Here is a 22,314-nt window from a genome sequence, read left to right as displayed (position 1 = left end):
ACAGAATCTGACCACAACAATACTGTTTCAGACAGTGGAGGTAGAAGCCACAGTAGCAAAACTGTTTCACCTGTTTGTTTGTTTGTTTGTTTGTTTGTTTGTTTGTTTGTTTGTCTGTTGTGCGAGACGGCGCTTCACTCCACCTTACCCTCATGTGTCAGTCAGTCCAGCAGTTTGCCTCAAACAGCACCTTCAGTAAGTGCTGGGAAAAAGAGGAAGGGCGGCTGGGAGTTGGGAGTTTGCTCAAAGCACCTATAAGGCAGCATCAGGTTACCGGGAAAGGGGGTGGGCCCATGCAAATCACGGCTGCTCTGGGTGGCTTAAAGAAATAAAAAAAAACCCATTACAGGTCTCGGGAGTTAAATGCAAAGTGAAAAGGTGGAGTACTCGGCCTGGATGCAACTCTCTTTTGCTCCAGACCCAAGACACCTGAAGGGATGCAGTCCCAGAAAATGAGATACTACCACTGCGCGTGGGAACAGAGTGACTGACCCGAGTTGGGCTCTCACTTCTTCCTGCTTGGCAGTTGTGGTGGTGTTTTTAAGCCCAGAAGAACTAAATATCCAATCGCAACATTTTTTGCTTCAAAAGAGGGACGCCAAGTGTCCCCTTTCTCGCTCCTCCAGCGATGCCCCCCCAGGAGCTACTGGATTACTCGCCCACCTTGAGAAGATGCAGCACCCCGAGCAGAGGCAGCGGCTCCGAGCTGGGCATCAAGTGTGTCCTCATAGGAGACGGGGCAGTCGGCAAGACCAGCCTCATTGTCAGCTACACAACCAACGGATACCCAGACCAGTACCAGCCCACGGCGCTGGACACCTTCTCAGGTAAGCAGAGCGGAACCTGGGCAGCTCCTTCCTTCCTGATATGTACTGGGGTACATTTTGCCACAATGGGGTACACTGTGGCCTGTTGTCATTTTGGCGCTCTGCTGCGTTCTTGACTAATTGCCACAAGACCTTTCGCAGTGACAAGTGGGATACAAAGTTCATAATTAATAGATCAATGGCATGTGTGACAATTGAGATATATTGAGATGTATATTATTGAGAGATATATCGAGATACATATTATTAAACTGCTGGCTTAAATGACTGTGTTTTATTAGAATAGGATGTTGTAATTTAATATTGTTTGCAATGTAAGAAGTCTGAGTGGGGATTAAAAAAATATATACATACATATTAAGAAGCAATTAAGTAAGCATGCAAAGGATTGCTTTCCCCCCCCCCCTCCCCGTCCCTTTAACAGTAGCATGGGAGGCAGAAATTCACCAGGTGAAGCTATCTCCAGCAGGCAGATGCAGAGACAGGGAAAATTTTGCCTATTGAAGATCTCCTTTCAAATGGGAGTTTTGCCAGAAGAAAATGAGGGGGAGGCCTACATGTGTTCTCTGTTCCAAGCAAAGGCTTTTGGATCTTCTCTTTTTGGGTGTAATTGGAGTTGTAGTGGAGGGGCTGCAGCTGCAAACAACCAGCCTTCTGAGCCCAGTATCATATATTGTAATTGGCCAGCCAGTTGCAGCAATCGGATGGTGTTCATATGTAAAGGAAATAGATTGTGAAGCAGTTTAACCTGATCCCTTACAAAACTTCATTGGCACCACAACCCCAATGCATGTCTGCTCAGAGAAGTTAAGTGGCACTTCCTCCCAGAGAAGCTGCTTTCCTATAAATGCTTAGTGCAGTGGCCTTCAATGCCTGTTGCTTTAAGCCACAGTTAAACTTAGCCATGCGCTGGTGCAGGCGAGGTGGGGGGAAAGGGAAGGAATTACAGTGCTACCTCAGGTTAAGAACTTAATTCATTCTGGAGGTCCGTTCTTAACCTGAAACTGTTCTTAACCTGAGGTACCACTTTAGGTACCACGCAGGTGGTGCTGTGGGTTAAACCACAGAGCCTAGGACTTGCCGATCAGAAGGTCGGAGGTTCGAATCCCCGCGATGGGGTGAGCTCCCGTTGCTCGGTCCCAGCTCCTGCCAACCTAGCAGTTCGAAAGCACGTCAAAGTGCAAGTAGATAAATAGGTACTGCTCCGACGGGAAGATAAACGGCATTTCCATGCGCTGCTCTGGTTTGCCAGAAGTGGCTTGGTCATGCTGGCCACATGACCCGGAAGTTGTACGCCGGCTCCTTTGGCCAATAAAGTGAGATGAGCACCACAACCCCAGAGTTGTCCGCGACTGGACCTAATAGTCAGGGGTCCCTTTACCTTTACCACTTTAGCTAATGGGGCATCCCGCTGCTCCTGCCGCCCCACAATTTGTTCTTATCCTGAAGCAAATTTCTTAACCCAAGGTACTATTTCTGGGTTAGCGGAGTCCGTAACCTGAAGCGTCTGTAACCCAAGGTACCACTGTACAACCACTTCATTTATCAAAGTTTGATGGGATTGTGGTTTGTGTCTCTACAGATAAACCATGAACTGTCACCAAAGTTTGTTCATGGTTTGGGAGAGAAAAACCCGAGCCCTGGTTTGGTTGTAAAGCTAAGCCAAACCATGGCTTAGCTCCTGGTAGCAGGGCAGCAAGGAAAGCTTTACCTTTAAACTATAATTAAGCTTCTGTGTGATTTAAAGTGATGTGTGAATGAGGCCATTATTTAAAGCACCAGTAGCCATATGTATCTTACGTAGTCCCACCGATATTGAATCAGTGTCAATATCTTTAAGAGGTTTTGAAAGAAAATTAAAAAGCTGTCAAGTGGACACATCTTGAACCCTATATATATACATACAAAGGAAACAGGTTTGGTCTTCTACCCGAAACATGGGTGGCAGCACTCTCGCTTAGCTAACTGTGGAAGACTGTTCAACTGGTTTTGGGTGTTTCTAATTGGGAGAGTAAACCTCAAGAGATTGTGTTTCCAGTTCAAGCATAGGAAAAGAGGAGAGAGCAGTTGTGACATTTGAAGCTGTGTTAGTAATTCATTTATTAGGATGAAACTCCCCATAGCACGTGGGGCTGGATTGCCTTAAGCTCTGTACAGACAGGAGGTTTCCCACACTGCAGCTCATGTGATAGGGCACTGAACTGGAAATGCAGGAAGGATCATATGGAAGGTAGAAAAAAAGGAGACATTTGGAGGGATTGTTTGCCAACTGACAGAACATGCTCTGAGTTCTGTACTTCTTAGGGAATAAGATCAGGCATGATTTTACTATGTTTACATACATTTCCACTGGAACAGTAGAGTGGTTAGAGTGTCGGACTAGGACCTGGGAAACCAGGCTTCAAATCCCCACCCAGCCATGAAGCTCACTGGGTAACTCTGGGCCAGACACTGTCTTTCTCAGCCCAACCTACCTCACAGGGTTGTTGTGGGGATTAAATGAGGCAGGGAAGAACCATGTACACCATCCTGAGCTCCTTGGAGAAAAAAGTGGAGAGCTGAATGCTGGTCTCCCAGGTCCAATGTTCTAACCACTACTCCATACCAGTACTCAGTATGGAGCACAGTAAAATACCAAACATTAAACAACTTCCCTAAACAGGGCTGCCATCAGATGTCTTCCAAAACACAGAGAATTGTTTATTTCCTTGACATCTGATGGCGTGGTGTTCCACAGGGCAGGAGTGACTACTGAGAAGTCCCTCTCCCTTGTTTCCTGTAACCTCACTTCTCGCAATGAGGGAACCGCCAGAAGGACCTTGGAGCTAGATCTGATGATATGGGTGGAGACTCTTCTTCAGATATACAGAGTCAAAGCCATAGGTGTGAGTCGTCCACCTGGGGAACCGCCAATGAGGGAAATCACCCCCTCTCCCTGCCAAAACTCTCCGCCAATATAATACTGGATCAGGAAGTCCCTGAGATGTTCTGGACCCAAGTTGTTAAGGAACCGAGTTTGTTCTTCTATTTGGAAAGTCCAATTTCATCATTGTTATGGTCAACAGATGCATTTTAAAAAAATGGAAGTTAATATTTATTCATTTATATATTACATTTCTTTCCTGCCATTCTTCCTAAAGGGACAGCAAATGTATCGGCGTTGAAACAGTGCAAAATTAAGCATCTGGGCGTATTTATTTCAAACACAACCCTCTTTCAATATTAAGAATTAATTTTAGGCTTCAAAAGGATTTCATTAGAACACTAGCTGTTGCCATGTGTGTCTCAATTATCTGGCTCCCTGCCTTTTCACCCCATTGGGGCCTGCCCTGCCCCACACTCTCTCAAGGCTCTTCAAAGGCCATTAGTCCCCACCTCAAGAGGGTTTCTGTCAGTCTGGATGCCTTGTAAGGAGAAGGGAGCAAAAGGCACAGCGGGTGAGAACCAGGTGTGAGGGCTCTCCTAGTATTGCCTGTGAATTGCATAGGCAAAGAGATTACCTGTGGAAAGAGGAGGGAGTGTTTATTGTATCTCTAATTGGGATGGAGAATTTTGGGTGCCAGGAGGCAGCTGTGTGGAAGGATGGTTCCAAAGTCAAAAAGGGATTGGAACATTCTTGGGTCTTAAAAGACTGTAGCAGATTTCACACTGGAACCCTGCACAAAATGTCAACCAAACATTTTTGATGAAGTAGGCCATTGCCTTTAAGGTATCAGGGCACAACGCGTTTTCCTTGCAGCCTTCCTTAACCCATGCTGCAAAGTCTGCAATCCCATGCAGGCTAACTTGAGAGCCAGCCTTATTGAACACATTGGGATTTACTTCTGGGTAAACAGGGTGTTCTTGTTCTCGAAGCTACCAACATGAGTTTGACCAAACTGTGGGAGGCAGTGGAAGACAGGAGTGCCTGGTGTGCTCTGGTCCATGGGGTCACAAAGAGTCGGACACAATAAACAACAACAAACAGGGAGAGAATGGGGGTTTAGAAAGAAATGGCTGCAATCCATTTACCTGAGAGTAAAGCCCATGGAATTTTATTTATGTTTTTTAATTGTACCTGAAGTCTGCTCTTCACCAAATGTCCCAGGGCAGCTTACCAACCAACCAACCAACCAACCAACCAACCAACCAACCAACCAAATAAAAATTCAAAGATAAAACCATTGCAAATCTGAAAACGAAATCACAAAATTCTGAAGCTCTCTTTTGAAACAGTCAGAAAACGATTGCATCAATTTCTTGGTATCAATTTGGTTAGGTTCTGCCAGCCCCTTTGAAAGTTTCCAAAAAGTCTGTCTCTCTATATTTTGGAAACAGTGGTAGTATATCAACCTGCAATAAGTAGAACACATCTTGACAGATATTTGGGGCAGCTGTGGGAGTAAAGGGTGTACATCTCAAGCATGTTTTAATTGAGCTGCTTGAAGTAGGGTAAAAGGGGTGGAGCAAGTAAAGAAACTAAACCTTAGCTAAACTAGGCCCCAGTTTGAATCTCACCTCTGCTCTAATCTCACTAGATGGCACTCTCTTTTGCTTAGCCTCCTGTCTGCATAATGGGGTGATGAATCTACCTTACAGGATGGTTGCAAGGATTATGTATTTGAAAGACTTTGAACGCTTTAAAGTGCTCAGTAGAATTGAGACTGACTTTTACCTTAGCATCTGCTGTAAAACAGTTTCACCTTTTATTTTATTTCTTTTGTTATTTATAAAATATTTACATACAGCTTGGAATATGCAGAAACGGTGAAACTTACCAGAGAAATAAGTAATCAAGATAAAATAAAATTAAAATAAAATAATGGAAATGGTTTATTGAATATTTACAGATAAATTATAAACAGGTAAAAATTTTGGCAGGATTATTGTGACAACCTGCAGTTTTATAAGAGTATATATTTAAAGAAGATGAATAAATGAGTAAATTAAGTTAATTTGAATATGCAGAAGATATTTTTTTTAAAAAAAATTAAGGAACCACAGAAAGAGGGGGAGGTAAGTCAAGTTTTGAAATGTCAAAATGAATGTAAAATTAATGAAATGTATAAACTTTTAAAGTATAAATAAATAAATAAAATGGGGAAAAAATTACATCCAGCTAGTCATAAAAAAAATCAGAGCAGTTTACAACAATTATACATGAAACCATACTATAGAAGCCATATAAAATATGTATTCTTAATTGCTTGTATAAGCCTCATGGAACAGAAAAGTTTTCAGCAGGCATTTAAAGTTGAACCTTCCCCCTACACTGCACATAGACTCCCCTAGAAAAATGAGTAGTCTAGTGCAAATAGGCTGAGAATGTCTGGAGGCGATATCTCTGTTCTTTTAATTGGAAGCATGTGTAATGTTTAGATGGCAGGCAGACTGTGACTCAGAGAGCAAAGACACCAATTTCATATGTCAGCGGTCATTCCGCTGGTGGTCATTTAGTATAATCATTCATCTATTTTCAGGTTTCACCTGTTGCTTTTATTGTTGTGTTTTACTGAATTGATCTGTTATTTTCTGCACTGTCCTGAAATCTTAATATGGTTGAGGGGAGTATATAAATGTTCAGGGGCAAACCTAGTGGTTGGTTAGGTTGCCACTGCTGCCCCCCCCCCCCGGGGTACTGGTCAGGGGGGACAGCAGTGCAGAAATCTCGCCTCACGCCTCTCCACTTTTTCAGTTTCTGGTCCATGTTCTCACCTGGCTTCAGAGGCACCACTACAATTCCTGGCCAAGGGTGCAAAGGAGCCTCAGTTCTTCTGTTGAGAAGCAGTTTCCTTACACTGGCAACTGTGTGGGGGCTGGGTATTTAATATTGTGAAGGCTGTGACGGCTTTGCTCCACACCCAATTCGACACAGCTGATCGCTAACCTTTGGGAGACCAGGCAAGGCCTCATCCTGATTAGGGGCTATTGTATATGGCTATCTTCCTGATCTTCAAATTTATTTGCAAGATATGGCAACAGCAGCTTAATTGCTCTTTCTGCCCTGTGCCTCCTTGTTCCCGGTGCTCACAGAACAGGCTTTGCAATCTTCTTTTTGAAATGTGTTTGTTTGTTTTGACACTCCTCCAAGGACTCAAGGCAGGATATAATGCACCCTTATCTCGTTTTCTTCTTCACACAATAGCAGTCCGAGAGATAGTGACTTATCTAAAGATAGCCAATGAGTTTTCATAGGTAAGCACTTATTTGATCCCTGGTTCCTATGCCCACGCTATGTCCACACTATGCTAGGGTGGCCATCTGCCCTGCTTTACAGAGGAATGGTCCTCTGTTGAAAGTTGCCCTTCATTTCAAGAGCTGCCCAGTCCAAATCTGGTTTAAAGACTAAAAAAGCCCATCAGAAAGTACAACTGGGGTCTTGGAGCTGCCCTTCAACACTGAAAGCAGCTGGGCAGCAGACATGGAGGTACTGGTCTTCCCCACTATGGTGAGTGTAGAATAGTGGGTAGACATGGCAGACGACACAGCGATTTCTCCAAGCAGCTCTTTATTTTGTAAGCTGGAACAGAAGACTGAACAGCAAACAGCTCAGCCGGCCTGCTTTTATAGGCAGCCGGCTGTCAACATTGTAGCAACAACAACCCAGAGTTTCCCGCCTAAAATAACTGACGTGGACCTGAGTGAAAACTATCTACAGACCTGAGTGAAAACTATGTACAGTATCCCCCTGCTGGCCCAGGGTGAACTTCACTACATAACAGTGAGATGTGTTGTATTTATATTTAAATAATAGTAATTAATTTTAAATCTGTAGGGGCTGCCTCAAATTAGGGTGAAGATCAAATTAGAGTCCATAAGGACATTGTCATGAGTTCTGCCTTCCAGGCCAAGCTGCAATACATGGCTAAACTTAAATTATCATCTTGTTTATGAGCAAGAAAAGGTCTGAGCCACATGGTCAAATCTGATCAGCTATACACCTGAATAAGTTGTCTAAAAAACAACAACCCCAAACTAAGGTCTGCTGAATAAAAACTTCATCGGAGTTTCCCCCCACAAGCTTCTCAAAAGATTTGTCCTTTGTTGTTGTTTTTTATGCACTGTCCACTGACCTTCTGTCAGGGTTAGGCTTCTCTAATGGAAATAATCACATTTTCCCAGAACCCAAATTACCGGTATAATGTTTGGAGGCTGTCTGCAGGCAGCACATCTTTGTTGTGTGAACCACATACACAAACACACACACACACACACACATATGTAGGCTTGCAACAAGGCTAACACTTGTGGGAAGTGCCTGCCTTTAAAATACAGTGGTACCTCTGGTTACGAATGCTTTGGGTTACGAACTCCGCTAACCCGGAAGTAGTTGCTCCTGGTTGCAAACTTTGTCCCAGGATGCGAGCAGAAGTCGTGCACCAGCAGCAGTGGGAGACCCCATTAGTGAAAACACATCTCAGGATAAGAATGGTTCCAGCTTAAGAACGGACCTCCAGAATGAATTAAGTTCGTAACCAGAGGTACCACTGTAACAGATCATGAGTAGTAAGTGCCATTACCTTCTCCCTGGTAAGTGACCAGAGAGAAGATAAGATAATGGCATTCGACAAAGCAAATTTATGTATATATTGTTACTATCCACAGCACTTCCACCTAATAAGGATTCAGTTTCAATTTGTTGGCCCTCGTCCAGCCCATCACTGACTCTACACACTGGTCTGGCTTCCCTGATTCAGATGCAAGTGAAATACAGAGTGGGTGTCATCTGCATATTGATGAAGCCACACTCCAAACCCCCAGCACCACCCAGCAGTTTCATGGAAGCATGTGGGTGGCACTGAGGTCTAAACCACTGAGCTTCTTGGGCTTGCCAATCAGAAGGTCAGTGGCTTGAATCCTTGTGATGGGGTGTGCCCCCATTGCTCTGTCCCAGCTCCTGCCCACCTAGCAGTTTGAAAGCACACCAGTGCAAGTAGATAAATACGGTAGGTACCACTGTGATGGGAAGGTAAATGGCGTTTCTGTGAGCTCTGACTTCCAGCAAAGTGTTCTGTAGTGCCAGAAGCGGTTTACTCATGCTGGCCACATGACCTAGAAAGCTGTCTGTGGACAAACACCGGCTCACTCGGCCTGAAAACAGAGATGAGCACAGCACTCCATAGTCGAATTTGACTGGACTTAACCATCCAGGAGTCCTTTACCAGTGTGGTATAGTGATTAAGAGCAGTGAACTCGTAATCTGGTGAACCGGGTTCGTGTCCCTGCTCCTCCACATGAAGCTGCTGGGTGACCTTGGACTAGTCACACTTCTCTGAAGTCTCTCAGCCTCACTCACCTCACAGAGTGTTTGCTGTGGGGGAGGAAGGGAAAGGAGATTGTTAGCCGCTTTGAGACTCCTTAGGGTAGTGATAAGGCGCGATATCAAATCCAAATTCCTCCTCCTCCTCCTCGTCTTCTTTCTTCAATACAAGATGAATCCCCACAGTGCACCACAGTATAAATGCTATGAGGCTAAGCAGAAAATCTCCAATGCTATTCTCTGGTAATGGTCCTATTGATAGAAACAGCGCCACCGTAACACAGTGCCCCCAATTCCTACGCCAGGAGGATACTGTGGTCAGTGGTATGAAGCACAGCCAAGAGGTCCAACAGACTCAACTGGGTACCATTCTGTCTGTCACTCTCCCAAATATAACCAACCAGGGTGACCAAGGCTGTTTCAATGCTATATTCAAATCTGAAGCCAAGCTGAAATGGGTGCAGATAATCTGCTGTATCCAGGGATAGCAGCCACCACACAATCACCCTGCCCAGTAAGTGATTATTGCAACTGGGTGGTAGTTATCTAAAACCTCAGGTTCTGGGGAGACCATCTTCAGGAGGGGATGGACCACGGCATCCTTGAATGCCGTGGACATCTTCTCCTCCATAAGTGAGGCATTAAGTACTCCCTATCCATCTCTGCTTAAACGGCCAAGAGAGAATGCAATGGGCCTGATCCCTTCCAGGGTCCTGTCCCTCCTCAGGCAGCAACAACTGATCTCACAAACTTCAAGCAGACAGTGCTCTAAGCACCTTCACAGGACTTGCATTAACTGTGACAGCAAGTGAAATGTGGATACGAGCAATTTTGCTGATTGCCGTCAAAGGCTGCTTTGCTATGGTTATCTGCTTTCTCTTCAGGGCTGGATTTCAACAGCCCATTCACCACTTGGAAAAGCAACACTGGGCAGTCCACCGAGAAGGCATACAGTGTACAAAAACAGCCCCATGGTTATCATGTCCTGAGGCAGAGCAGAAAATTGGCCCTGACACAGATCTTGGTCCATGTCACAAACAACCTAGAGAGAACCTCTGCTACTTCAGACGCAGGGAGGCTGCGTCAAGAAGTGGGGTGGGTGCTACATCACCAACATCCCAGGCTGCTCTGTAGCTCAGCCCCTCTGGTGCAGATTCTCATATCCAGTTCCCAGACAGGCTTCCTGGTGAGAAATTAGTTTCCCATGCATACAGGTTGAGATCTGAGCTACCGATAACCTGTCATTTCAAGTTGTTCGTCACTCAGGGTCAGAAATATGCATAAATATTGACCTTCAACCACCAAACTATCCTGTTTAGCCTGCTTCTCCGTTATGCCGAAATTCTTCCATTGCGTATAGGAGGGGCCAATGCAAGGTTTTAGAGAGACCTACAAAATTGTAGTGATGGGGGAAGAAAGAAGCAAACTTCCTCATACCAAGGTGCTGTGCATTATATGCTTGGCCAAATGCATTTGGATGCCCTGAAATGGGGGTCACAGTTCTGCACCTTTTCACACTGCCACCACGTACCCTTCTCTCTGTTGCCATAATTTATGAATGAACCCTGTGCTCCTCCCAACTTCTTTCTCTTTCCTCTTTCCTGATTCTTTTCCTGTCGGTTCACCCAGGTAAAGAGAGGAAGATAAGCACAGGCAGTTACTAAGGAAATGTATCTGATTTTCCTCCTTCAGCAGAATGGAGGGCAGTAACAGCTGAGGGACTGTCCTGAAACCACCTAGTCCAGGGTTTATCTGACTGGGGCTGGTAGGAGTTTGATCCCAATAACATCTGGAAGGCGACAGATTCCCCAAAACCTAATGTACAGGGTAGGCTGCAAAGTGACAGAAGCAATAAACCCCCAGGGAACCGACGGTCTGTATCCTATTGGTTCACAGTTCTCACATGAATTTCTGATAAAGTATTTGGGGCAGTATACAACTACCACATCCTGTTGGTGCCTTTATTTCCGCTTGCTCAACAGGACATCCCCCCTACACATGTCCTGCATCCTCCCTCAAACACTGCGCATGCCAGTTATTTATTTCCCAGTTAACCCCCACCCATGGGATTGGCAAATACTTAAATACTTAGAAATGAGACACCAAGAGGGAAATGCTCAGGATCTTGAAGATCAAAGTAGAATCTTTTGATCAGGAACAGGTTTCCCTTCTTTCTCTGTGGTTACGATATGCTAACGGGCTCAGCTATAAGGAAGTGATGTATTTCACACCAGGTCTTCTGATGGCTGAAGAGGCACTATAGGACCTTGAGCTATCCCTGCCTCTCTCTTTTTTAACCTGTTTTTGTGCTTATGTGGAGCCATTTTTAAACCCCCTTCTCACCCAACACAGTGGCAGGCAAAGATGTTCATTGCGCTCCAAACATTGAACCCTAAAATTCAATAAGGAAACCTCTATTTTCACCCGGTCACGTGATAACGATGCAACCATGTGTGGGGATATTCAGGGTTGGCCCAGTAGTGTGAAGGCCTTGCTTAGACCCAGATATGTTCTATCTGGCACATGGCCCCTTAGAAAGAAACAGGAGACCAGCTCCTGAAGGTGAGGCCTAGCTGGAAGAGTTTGTTGCTACCCTTTGCAGAATCCTAGGCCTTATTTGTATCTGTTTTGCCACACTGAGCCAACCAAACTCTTTTGGCTTTCCCTGTGTCTCACTTGCTACCTTTAACACCTTGGCTGCACTTCAAGGAATATCCAAGCCCAGCCCAGTTGACAGCTTGGAGGCCTTGAGTCCCTAGGAGCCTGCCTGGCCGCTGAGGCAGCATGTAATAAAATTACTGAAGTGAAAACTGATGGCTCCTTTCTAATTGTCCCATGCCTAAGAGGAGTTTGTACTCCATTTTTCTTTAATCAAAATCCCCTAACCTACTTATTTAATATTTAAACTACTGTGGGATCTTCAACAGTAACTTTGAATGTATCTTACTGCCTTTCCGTGGTGTAGGATTTTCCACAAATACAGTGGTACCTCGGGTTAAGAACTTAATTCGTTCCAGAGGTCCGTTCTTAACCTGAAACTGTTCTTAACCTGAAGCACCACTTTAGCTAATGGGGCTTCCCACTGCTGCACGATTTCTGTTCTCATCCTGAAGCAAAATTCTTAACCTGAGGTACTATTTCTGGGTTAGCGGAGTCTGTAACCTGAAGCGTCTGTAACCTGAGGTACCACTGTAATGCACTGTGACTGTGCTGTCTTGTTCTCTTGTCTCCATTTCAGTACGTTTCTGTTTTTCTGCAGTCCCAAAATGCTCCTTGATTCCGTAGTCCCAAAACACCTGTTTGTTATCCTTTGATGCATTTGCAAATCTCTCCTCAAACTTGTGCTTCTGAGAATAGAGATCTCACATTTTCTAAGTGCTCAATGTGCAATATTTTGTAGCTGGAAAAATTAGTGCCCCCCCCCTCCATTCATGGGAACGGCTATTGCAGAGGTAGCCAAAGTGTCAGTGGGGGTGGTGTCCTATGGGTACAACCTCCCTCCCCCTCAACACATAAAGTTTTATTTATTCTTAAATTGGACATTTCACCACACTCCCTCTTTCCTGTGTGGGAGTGCACATCTCATCATGGAAAAAAGGGAAAGAAAGGGCTGTACAAAGGCACCACCTAGTTGCTCCATTGTCATTGAGATTCGGGGTGGGGTGGGGAAGGAGCTGAGACACAGGCGAAAATGTGATCGGGGCACCCTTTGCCCCACTGCACCGAAAGGCCCCAAGGAAGGGAGAGTTATTTTGCTCAGTAGATCAATGTAAATTCTGAAGCAGGGTTGTTTGTGGTCACCTGCTAATGGCATAAAGCCTGAGAAAAGTTTAACCCTGTCTCTCTACAAAATAAAGAACCCATACACACCCCAGTTGAGGAAAGGACACAGTGGCAATATCACTAGTTGGTGCTAAGTATGGGCTATTGTTGCCTTTAGCACAGGATGTCTGCTTCTCTTGATTACACACTCCTGCTAATTATGCATTTTGTCTTGGGTTGTTGTTTTTCTTTATTACCCTGTCTCTACATTCTCTGTAAGCTACCCCCTCTGTAAGCTATCTATTAATGTTCCAGAGCTCCCGTTGCTCACAGCTTCACTCTGTAACAGTTAGTTAAATGCAGCTCAAGGTAGCGGATAAGACTTTAAAAAAACATTCCTCCATGGTATATTTCCCTTCATCAGTCATTCATTTGCATATTGTCACACACACTCCATTACATGGTCTCATCTGTGTTGTTCTTTGTCTCGTGAAGAGAAGCTACAAAACTGTGACATACTTCCAGTGGGAGCTGGCTCCCATTGGGACTGGTGGGGTGGAAGGCAGAGAGGACAACAGTCCTAGAAGCATAAAATTGCAGAGTTGGAAGGGCTCTTGAGGGGTCATCTAGCCTAACTCCCTGCAATGGAACCTGTACCAGGGTGGGCAGAGAGCTCTCCTTCACGGAAAGTCTTCAAACAGAGGCTAGACCGAGATGCTCTCTAGCTCTGCATTTCTGCACTAATCAGAAAATTGGACAATATTATATACAAGGGCCCCTTCTGCATTATTTCCATTTGAAAATAGATGTGGGCGGTCCTGGCTATGGAGGGTGTGTATCTGCATCTGTGCAATGACGTAGTTATACCAAGATAACAATCACCACTTCCTCCTTTCTTTATCTGGGGCATGTGCAGGGAGGAAAGGGCATGGATAACCAAATCAAGGGCAAGGTTTTCAAATGCGCATCAAGTACCTACATCCACCCATCCTTGTGGATAATCCAGTATAAACCTAGGTTGAAAACATGTTGAGTTCGGACATGAATGATTCCAAACTGAGAAAACTTTGTGCTTGTGCTTCAAATGGGATGGTGTATACGCAGCCTAAGTCACTGGGATTTGTGCACTAGTGGAAGAAAACTGGCCTGCTGCAAAGGGATTGCACGAAACCTGCAAGGGAGAGGCCTTTGTATTGAAATCCAAACTTGCTAGGTTGGTTTGTTGTTTTTTTAAAACCATACTGCAATTACAGAACAGTGTTGTTGCAAACATTGCACAAATAATTCACCGTCAGTACAGTTTCGCTGTTGACAGTAAACTACGCTGGCTATTCATGGCTGGTTCCATCCCTTCATTAGTGTGGCAGCAAAAGAAGGGAGTAGCTGGACATATGGAGGAACGCTTGCTTTTCAAATGGCTGCTTTTTGACACTGTGCAGCTCCTCACATTCAAAGAGCTCCTAGGTATATAAAATGCGGGACATGTTAGTAGATGGGTATGAAATATATCCAGCACTTACCCACTCCCAACCTTCTCTCTCTTTCTGTTTGCAGTGCAGGTCCTGGTAGATGGGGCACCACTTCGTATCCAGCTGTGGGACACTGCAGGACAGGTGAGACTCATAAATTAAAGGAGAATACGGGTTTGAGTTCTGATGGGGTGCCAAGAATGTCAGGAAGAAGGTGGTGAAAATCTGGGTCAAAGTGAAATTATGAGTGGAATTAATAATTGCTCTTGTACAGCACATTTCAAGTTCTAAAGATGTTTCAGATACATCACCCCTGTAATCCTTACTACAGACTTACTAGGCCAATCTTACCAAATTAGGAAAAAGCCCTGCTGGATCTGGCCAAAGATCCATTTAGTCCAGCATCCTGTTCTCACAGTGGCCAACCAGAGGCCTGTCAGAAGCCTACAAGCAGGACCTAAATGCAACCAAACTCTCCTTACTTGTGATTCGCCGGAACTGGTATTCCATACTGCCTCAGACAGTGAAACACAGCTAGGATCCCTGTACCGCAGCTGAGGGTATGCAGTATTGTCACCTGATGAGTTTGTGTTTGAGGTAACATTAGAACTGAGGGCTCCAGAAATTGAAATCTACTGAAGCCTCCACAGCCAGGGTACTGAAAAATGTGGGGTACCTCTGTATAGAAGTGCAGCCCTGGCTAGAGAAGCTTCCCAAGCGTTAATTGGAACAACTGGCTTTTTTTGCTTGGCTGAGATCCCTCTTTGTAGTGGACCTTAAAGTCTCTCCCTTTTACAGTCATACCTCGGGTTAAATGTGCTTCAGGTTGAGCGTTTTCAAGTTACGCTTGAAAGTTACGGAGCACGTTACTTCTGGGTTTCGTCGCTCGCGCATGCACAGACGCTCAGAATGACGTCACGCGCATGCATGGAAGTGGCGAAACACGGCACGCGCAGTTGCATGTTACATTTTACTCAGGATGTGAACAGGGCTCCGGAACGGATCCCGCTCGCATCCAGAGGTACCACTGTACATGGGCCAAACTGAGCTTCCTCTAGTTATGAGAGTGGGTGAGCTACCAAGTTGTCTTTGTTTCCCTTTGGTTACACTTGGAAAGCTCAAGCTGTTTTGTTTCTTGGCTTCAGAAGGTTTGCTGGGACAAAGGATTAAAATGTATGCTTTAGAGCAGGGGTCAGCAAGGTTTATCTTGCCTGGGCTCGATCGGTCTCGCGGAGATCCCTCCATGGGCTGGATTGCATGCGCCCACGATTTTTGAGGTCTGTGCGTGCGCAGACGTGATTTTCGGCATCTGCGTCTGCGCAGATGCAATTTCCGGCACCATGGAAGCAATTCCCTGCACCAGTTTAGCACAGCGCGCAAGCAGGTAACTCAGTTCGGGGGCGGCTCGGGGGCCAGTCAAATGACCTCCGCAGGCCACTTCCGGCCCATGGGCCATAGGTTACTGACCCCTGCTTTAGAGCTTTGTGGAAAAGACAGCATTACTACATTTTATGAGAACCCTCTAGCTTATCGGCCACAGCTAGTTTCTGCTGGTATGCATCACAAACCAAATTCAATATCTCCTATGTTTTCTCTGCAGGAAGACTTTGATTGCCTCCGTTCACTCTGTTACCCAGACACAGATGTCTTCCTGGTCTGCTTCAGTGTTGTAAATCCCACATCCTTCCAGAACATTATGGAGAAATGGATCCCTGAAATACGGACACACAATCCCCAGACTCCCGTGGTGCTGGTGGGAACACAGTCAGATCTGCGGGACGACGTCAATGTGTTGATCAATCTGGACCAATATCATGCTGGGCCTGTGCAAAGAACTCAGGCCGAAGGCCTGGCTGAGAAAATCCGGGCTCAGACTTACATCGAGTGCTCTGCTCTGACTCAAAAGAACCTGAAGGAGGTTTTTGACACAGCCATCATCAGCGCAGTTGAGCACAAGGCCCAACAGGAAAAGAAAATGACAGCCAAGGGAATAAAAACTCTCTCCAAGTGCCGGTGGAAGAAGTTCTTCTGTTTTGTCTGAAGCTGGTTTGGGAATGAAGAGGCCTAGAAGTCAGGATTGGACTTTGCACTTTCTGCCACAGAGGGCAAAGTGGCTAACTGAATGAAAAAGTGGCTCCAACAAGGAGAGTATCGCGAGCCAAGGGGACCTGGAGCCCCAGGATTTGCTGGGTTGGGATAGAACTTTCCTGGAAGAAAGGAAGTGGACTTGTGTAGTAGTGCCAGGATACCAAATGGCTCATGCAATCTCAATAGAACTGGGGTGGTTTGAAGCTTCTTGTACTGAGTTCAGTATTAAAGAATAGCCAAGCCTGTCATTTTAGGTACCCAGACAGCATGGGCAGTTTCCAGAACCTCCTCACAGCATCTTATTTAAACCCAGGAGAAGCCGATGCAGTGGGGTGGTGCCAGGCCGCTGCCCCCCCAACAATGGCATTTCTGCTTATTGGGGCAAGGGCAGGGCTGCAGGGCCAGACTGACAGGAACACTGGGTGCTGGTGTGCCCTCACAGCCTTATCCTTCCCACAGCCCTGCCCCATAATTTGAAGTGGTCCCTTTTTCAGCCAAGCAGCAGCACTCCACCTCACGGGATTAAACCTGAGATATATTCTTGAGGCTGATATCTCCTTTTCAAGGCACAGGCAAGGATAGAGGGATTTCTCCTGGGAGACAACAATGTCAAATAACATGGCCTGCTCAAGGAAAAAGTATCTTTTATACTTTGCTTTCAGTCCTGCTTCAGGAAGCAGAATAAGTCCTCCAGACAGCAGGGTGTTTCTATGAAGGAGTATCATTTGTGTGGCACATCCTTAAAAGGACAAAGCATTTTTTGCGAAATGACATGGAATGATCCCTATGCTTCCACAAAGCTATTCCAATACAGTACATCATTTTGGACCTCATTGGACTTTTTTTTAAAAAAAAAAAAGTTCCACCAAAAAATGTATTTAAGGTTTTTGGTAGGGTAGGGAACCTTCCAGCATCTAAATGTGAATATTTCCCTCTTAAGAAGGACTGGGTGCATTTGAAAGAAATGTAAGAAAATTTCACTGTTGTGTGAAACAAATATTGTAAAAGTGAGAAGATAAAATAGGAGGGAAATGACAATAAAGGAGAAGCATGTGACAAGAAGGGCAGAGAGGTGGTAGGAATGAAGGAAAAGAGAGAGAGACAGAGACAGAGGGAGTTTAAGGAAGGTGAAAGGGAGGCATAAAGGAGCATTTCCCAATGTAGTGTCCTCCAGATGTTTGAACTTCCAGGTCCCATCAGAACAGCTGGCTGAGGCTGGTGGAAGTTGTACCAGGCTGGCATAGAGAAACCAAGAGACAGGAGAGTATGTCGCCATGGGGTTTAGATAATGTTGGCAGAGAGGTTTTTTTTGCACTAAGAAACCCTTCAGTGACCTCACCTCTTGATGGTTAGTCATACCTCAGATTCAAATGAAGGAAGATGCAATAGGGGAATTGTCATGGAAATAAGATCTTTGATGTGCTGTACTAAAAGCAAGGAGAGAGACTGCCGTTCTTCCTGTATCAGGAAAGAACTGGCTTTGCCACCTATGGGTGGAGCGTGAGAGCCAGAAATTCTGGCAGCCCTGGAGTAGCAGAGATCCCACCTCTGGATAAGGATCTGAATGCAAGCCTGGACCTTTGCATAAGAGGTGAGAGTGCCTGCAAATTGTTCAGCACAGAAAAAGAAGTGGCACTGTGTTACTAAATACACAGGTATTTTGGAATTCACCAGTTTCTTAAATGCCAGGCTTCGGAAAATGTGAATGAGAAACGGGAACCTGAGTGGCTTTGCTTATTCAATTGATGTCTCCACAGGCAGAAAACAGCGTCCAGATCAGGGATTGATCATCACATGCGGTAATCATGTGTATTTCCTTTTTGCTATGCGTGGATACACTGGGAAGCTCAGCCATGACTTTTCAGCATTTGTACGCCTTGTGTGATGATCAGCACACAGTTTGCATGTTGGAAATGTGCTGTGTTTGAAGCCGTTCTTGATCATCGCTATTCTAGAGTTGCACGGCACACTTTTGCTGCACAAGTGGAAAATGTTGCATGTCGGGTCTTTATGCATTTCCATTGTACACGGGGGAAGGTCCTGGAATGAGGTTGGACATCATGGCAGCCTTGTGTTGAGGACTGAATCTTAAAGGCAGTGCCAACACCAGGAGTTCAAAGGAACTAAGCATGTTTCCCTTTTCCTGCAGTACTAGGGAAGGATGCATGGGTGTTGTCAGTTCATGTTTGTAGCATTGGAGGGCTTCCAAGGAGTTCTTCCTGGGAAAGAAAGGATCCTCAATCCTGTTCCCATTGCCCTAGGGACTGTGTATCATACACTTTTTGTTTTGTTTCCAAATAAATATGTTTTGTTTAAGTATGAATGCGGTTCTGCGAATTATTTGCATTGGTGGGAAATACCAGGTTAAATGGAAACAAATTTAAGGTAGCAAAAGCCTAGTGACGATGAATAAGAGTCACAGAACATTTTCTTCCTGCAGAAGTAGCAAGACACAAGTTGCAAAATGTCAGGTGAATTAAATCCAAATTAAACTCGGCAAATTGGACTCCTCAGCCTTAATCACATGTGTGTGGTTGAATTACTGAAGACCTCATTCTATATAGATTGCTAAATAAATAAGCCACAAAATATCCCTCAAAAAAACAAAATAAACTGTTGGGAGCAGTACAGACATAATTAATAAATACAGATAATACAGGTGCCATCATACACAAAGTAGGCCATTGGGTGGAATTTAGTGTCGTGTTATTATAATAGTTCCATCTGTGCAACCAGTTCGGTTTTCTGCATTATTTCTTTTGGCAGTAGGAAAGAGTATCTGTGCTGTAAGGCCATTACTTTGATAAAATCATTATTTCGCAGCAAGCTACTTGGACGCCAGCAAAATAGACATAGACTAAGCACTTTGATCCTGCTGTAACCAACCGTCACTTGACCTGGCCAAGTTGCAGCATGCCTTGCTGCTTGGGCGGCAGCCAGGGGGGAGAGTTTCTGTTTTTGGTGTATTTAATTCTAAAGGAAATCCACAGTGACACAGATTTTAGAGTTACTGTGTCAGCTGCTACTGCTGCTTTCCAGACTAGCTGATGAGAAGCAATTTGATGGAAACCTCTCTGACTGAGAGTGATAGCAAACTGTCAAAGAACCTTTAGAGTAATTCATTGCGGGGGGGGGGGGGAAATCTTTTGGGAGTACAGCAAGCCTAGGAAAACATTTGAGGTAGGGGGTCTAGTTGCTAAGAAGCATTTTTATGGTGTTCCATATAAGAGTAAACTGATACTTTCCTCAGTTCCCCTGTGCTGAACCAAACTTGCTGATAGACCCAATTATAAAAGCCTTAAGGCCGCAGAAAGGTTCTATATTTTTAACAATAATGATAATTCATATAGCGTTCTTATGTGCAAAATCTCTTAAATCTTTATTGCATTCATCTCGCAGAGTTAATATTACTAATTCGAAAAACTCTCTTAAAGTGCCAAATCTCTTACTATCTTTATTACAGACATAAAAGCTGAGAGTTTGTAATAACACAGTGCATTTACAAAGCACACTTCAAAGCGTTTCACATTTGTTTATCTCTATAATCCTTAACAAACTAGGTCAGAATAATTAATTGTCTCCATATTGCAGATGGGAGTGTGGAAACTGAGCAAATAATAATGGCTTGTTAAAAAGGACTTGAATCTATAGATTTCTCAGGTTGCCGTCATGGCAGCCACTCGTCAGCAATACCTCCAGAGAGATCCAGTTTCATGTGTGCGTTTTAAGCTGATTTTCTGCCTGAAGCATAAAGCCACCCATCCATTGACTCTTCTTCAAATCATGCGAAGCCATGCGATGCAGCTGAATCATGGTGCAGAAGGCACAGAGCGAGGGCTACCTAAGAGCCAGTTTCAGTCTGGGCACACTCTTTCCAGATTATACCCGATACTGGCTGCATTCTTTCCACAGCTTTATAGTTAGCAGAGGACAGCAGAAACTATTCAACTTAGCTCACTTGAAACCCCTTCTCTTGGCTCCATAAAAAGAGTGGTCTTTATCTATGCTATGAATTTTTTGCTGAAAATCTCCCACCAGTATGAGACTCATGTGAATGGCAGAATCCTGCAGCTGACTGCTAAGTAATATTCCTCATAAATCCCAGCTGATAGCAAACCTAATTTATTCAGGGATGGGAATCTGCAGGGCTATTCACAGGAGGGTATCGGTTTTACCAACTCTAGCATTGCAGTGTGGGAAAAACACAGCAAATGCCTTGCTTACATTAGGCAGTTGCCCATTTGTTTCACTACAAAAGAATGCATCCCTTAAAAGGCTTGGCTTCACCTCATCAGCTTCCTGCTGGGACAGCTACCCTATTCCCCCTCCTGATCCCAGGCTGCAAATTAAGCCCTGGGACACCAAGTATTGTTCAGTTCAGTGGGGTTTCTCTTCCTAAAGTGGGGTGTGGCCAGGCTTTGAGGCCTTCCAAAAGATTCCCCCTTCCTGCTGTTTTTCTTCCAAGTCTTATTTACAATGCATGGCGAAATGTAGATGTTGGTTGGTGGTGGTGAAGTGAGTCCTTTAGCCAGCCTCTTTCAGTTAAAAATGCTGATGAGACCACAGGGAACTTAACTTAACCATGCTAATTATGGGGGCCTTTTAAGATAACATGCAACTGGGATGGTCCTTCACTTCCCCCAGAAGCCTGGGGGGGGGGTATTTCCCCCTTATAAACAAAATTCAAGGAACAGGCAATTATACTATGATGCATTCAAATAATAAAAGATTAGTCTGCTCGTTATCTTACCATTTTTATTTTGTGTATCTTCACAAAACACTAAGGAACTAACTTGGGCGTTTTCATTTCACCCCAACATCCTTTAATCCCTGCCTCTTTCTTCATTGTTCAATTTGCTTGCTTAACTTCCCGCCTGATGAAAAGTTTTGATGGATTCGGAAGCTTCTTGCTTCTTTGTGATCTTTTAGTGGATTGTGCTTTTGTTACTGTCCATAAGTAACAGCATTACCTGTCTTGTGCTTTTATCTGTGCTTTGTGGCTGGTGTGTGTGTGTGTGTGTGTGTGTGTGTGTGTGTGTGTGTGTGTCTGTGTGTGTGTGCTTTCATAAGCCACCCTGGTGAGATATAAACTATAGAAGCAAGCAAGCCAACAAACTCTTTATTTTTCATAGGTATGTGACATGTCATCTATGGGGAAACTGAATGAAGATGATTTCTGGATCTTATTTTTTTCTCTATTTGTTCATTCAGTTTGCAAGCACATGTACATTCACATTCCCTTTCCACTCAGTCACAGAGTTGCACCTTAAGATTTTCACTAAAGGTGAGCGCCTTGAGTCTCACTTCACACACAACAGCAGAAAATAAAGGAATTACACAGAGTGAGTCAAGGAACATACGAACCAAGGAACATACGAACCAACAGTGACTTGCTTGAGGGAGGGCAGCCACCAAGTCTACCCATTTCACAGGTGGGGACACCTGGGATCTGGTGTTTCAGTACCCCCTCCCTATCGGCTTCTTAATTGTCAACGAATATGGCACATTTCAAGTGGTGTGGTGGATCAAGGAGACAGTAGAATCAGGTCTGGGGCAGAATTGATAGCATTTTCAAGATCAGGTGACTGGGCCAGAGGTGGCAACACTGTGATCAGAAGGGGAATGGAGGCAGCCAGTCAGTGTGACTCAGCTTGGTTTAAGACAGGTATCAAAAGCCTGTATGTGGTGTGGGGATGGATGTGGGTCAAATAGGAGGAGGAGGAGGAGTCCAAAGTTCAGTTTATAGCAGGAGAAGGAAGGTGGGTGTTAGTGAAAATCTTTGGCTGAATTGGACTTGAGCTCAGCATTCAATAATCATCCCAGTGGACAGCACTGACTCAGGCCACGGAGTACAGACCGCCTCCTCAAATGTTGTGAGAGGCCCACAGACAACAAGCTCCTCCTCCTGTACAATTTGTAGAGTGGATTT

General features: G+C 44.7%; 1 protein-coding gene across 2 annotated transcripts; it reads left to right on the top strand.

Moving 5' to 3' along the window:
* The first annotated feature begins 344 nt into the window (after nt 1-344).
* RHOV (ras homolog family member V) lies at nt 345-18,708 on the top strand. 2 transcript variants are annotated; one of them, XR_014565921.1, is made up of 4 exons: nt 345-827; nt 14,383-14,441; nt 15,898-17,460; nt 18,147-18,708. XR_014565921.1 is itself a non-coding variant. In XM_083745604.1 (3 exons), exons 1-3 carry the CDS (start codon nt 629-631, stop codon nt 16,336-16,338), a joined length of 699 nt encoding a protein of 232 aa, XP_083601730.1. In that variant the 5' UTR covers nt 345-628; the 3' UTR covers nt 16,339-18,708. The 2 variants fall into 2 exon arrangements, 1 of the variants encoding a protein (XP_083601730.1); XM_083745604.1 differs by having other exon boundaries at nt 15,898-18,708.
* The last annotated feature ends 3,606 nt before the right edge of the window (nt 18,709-22,314 follow it).

The sequence above is a fragment of the Podarcis gaigeae genome (assembly GCF_964106915.1).
Source record: "Podarcis gaigeae genome assembly, chromosome: 1".
Lineage (NCBI taxonomy): Eukaryota > Metazoa > Chordata > Lepidosauria > Squamata > Lacertidae > Podarcis > Podarcis gaigeae.
This window is presented reverse-complemented; position numbering and strand designations above follow the sequence as displayed.

Excerpts from the sequence above, each read along its gene's own strand:
- RHOV (XM_083745604.1), top strand. The coding sequence starts at position 629 with ATGCCCCCCCAGGAGCTACTGGATTACTCGCCCACCTTGAGAAGATGC. Across the intron at positions 828-14,382 it reads GGCGCTGGACACCTTCTCAG|TGCAGGTCCTGGTAGATGGG; the intron begins GTAAGCAGAGCG and ends TTCTGTTTGCAG. Across the intron at positions 14,442-15,897 it reads TGTGGGACACTGCAGGACAG|GAAGACTTTGATTGCCTCCG; the intron begins GTGAGACTCATA and ends TTTTCTCTGCAG.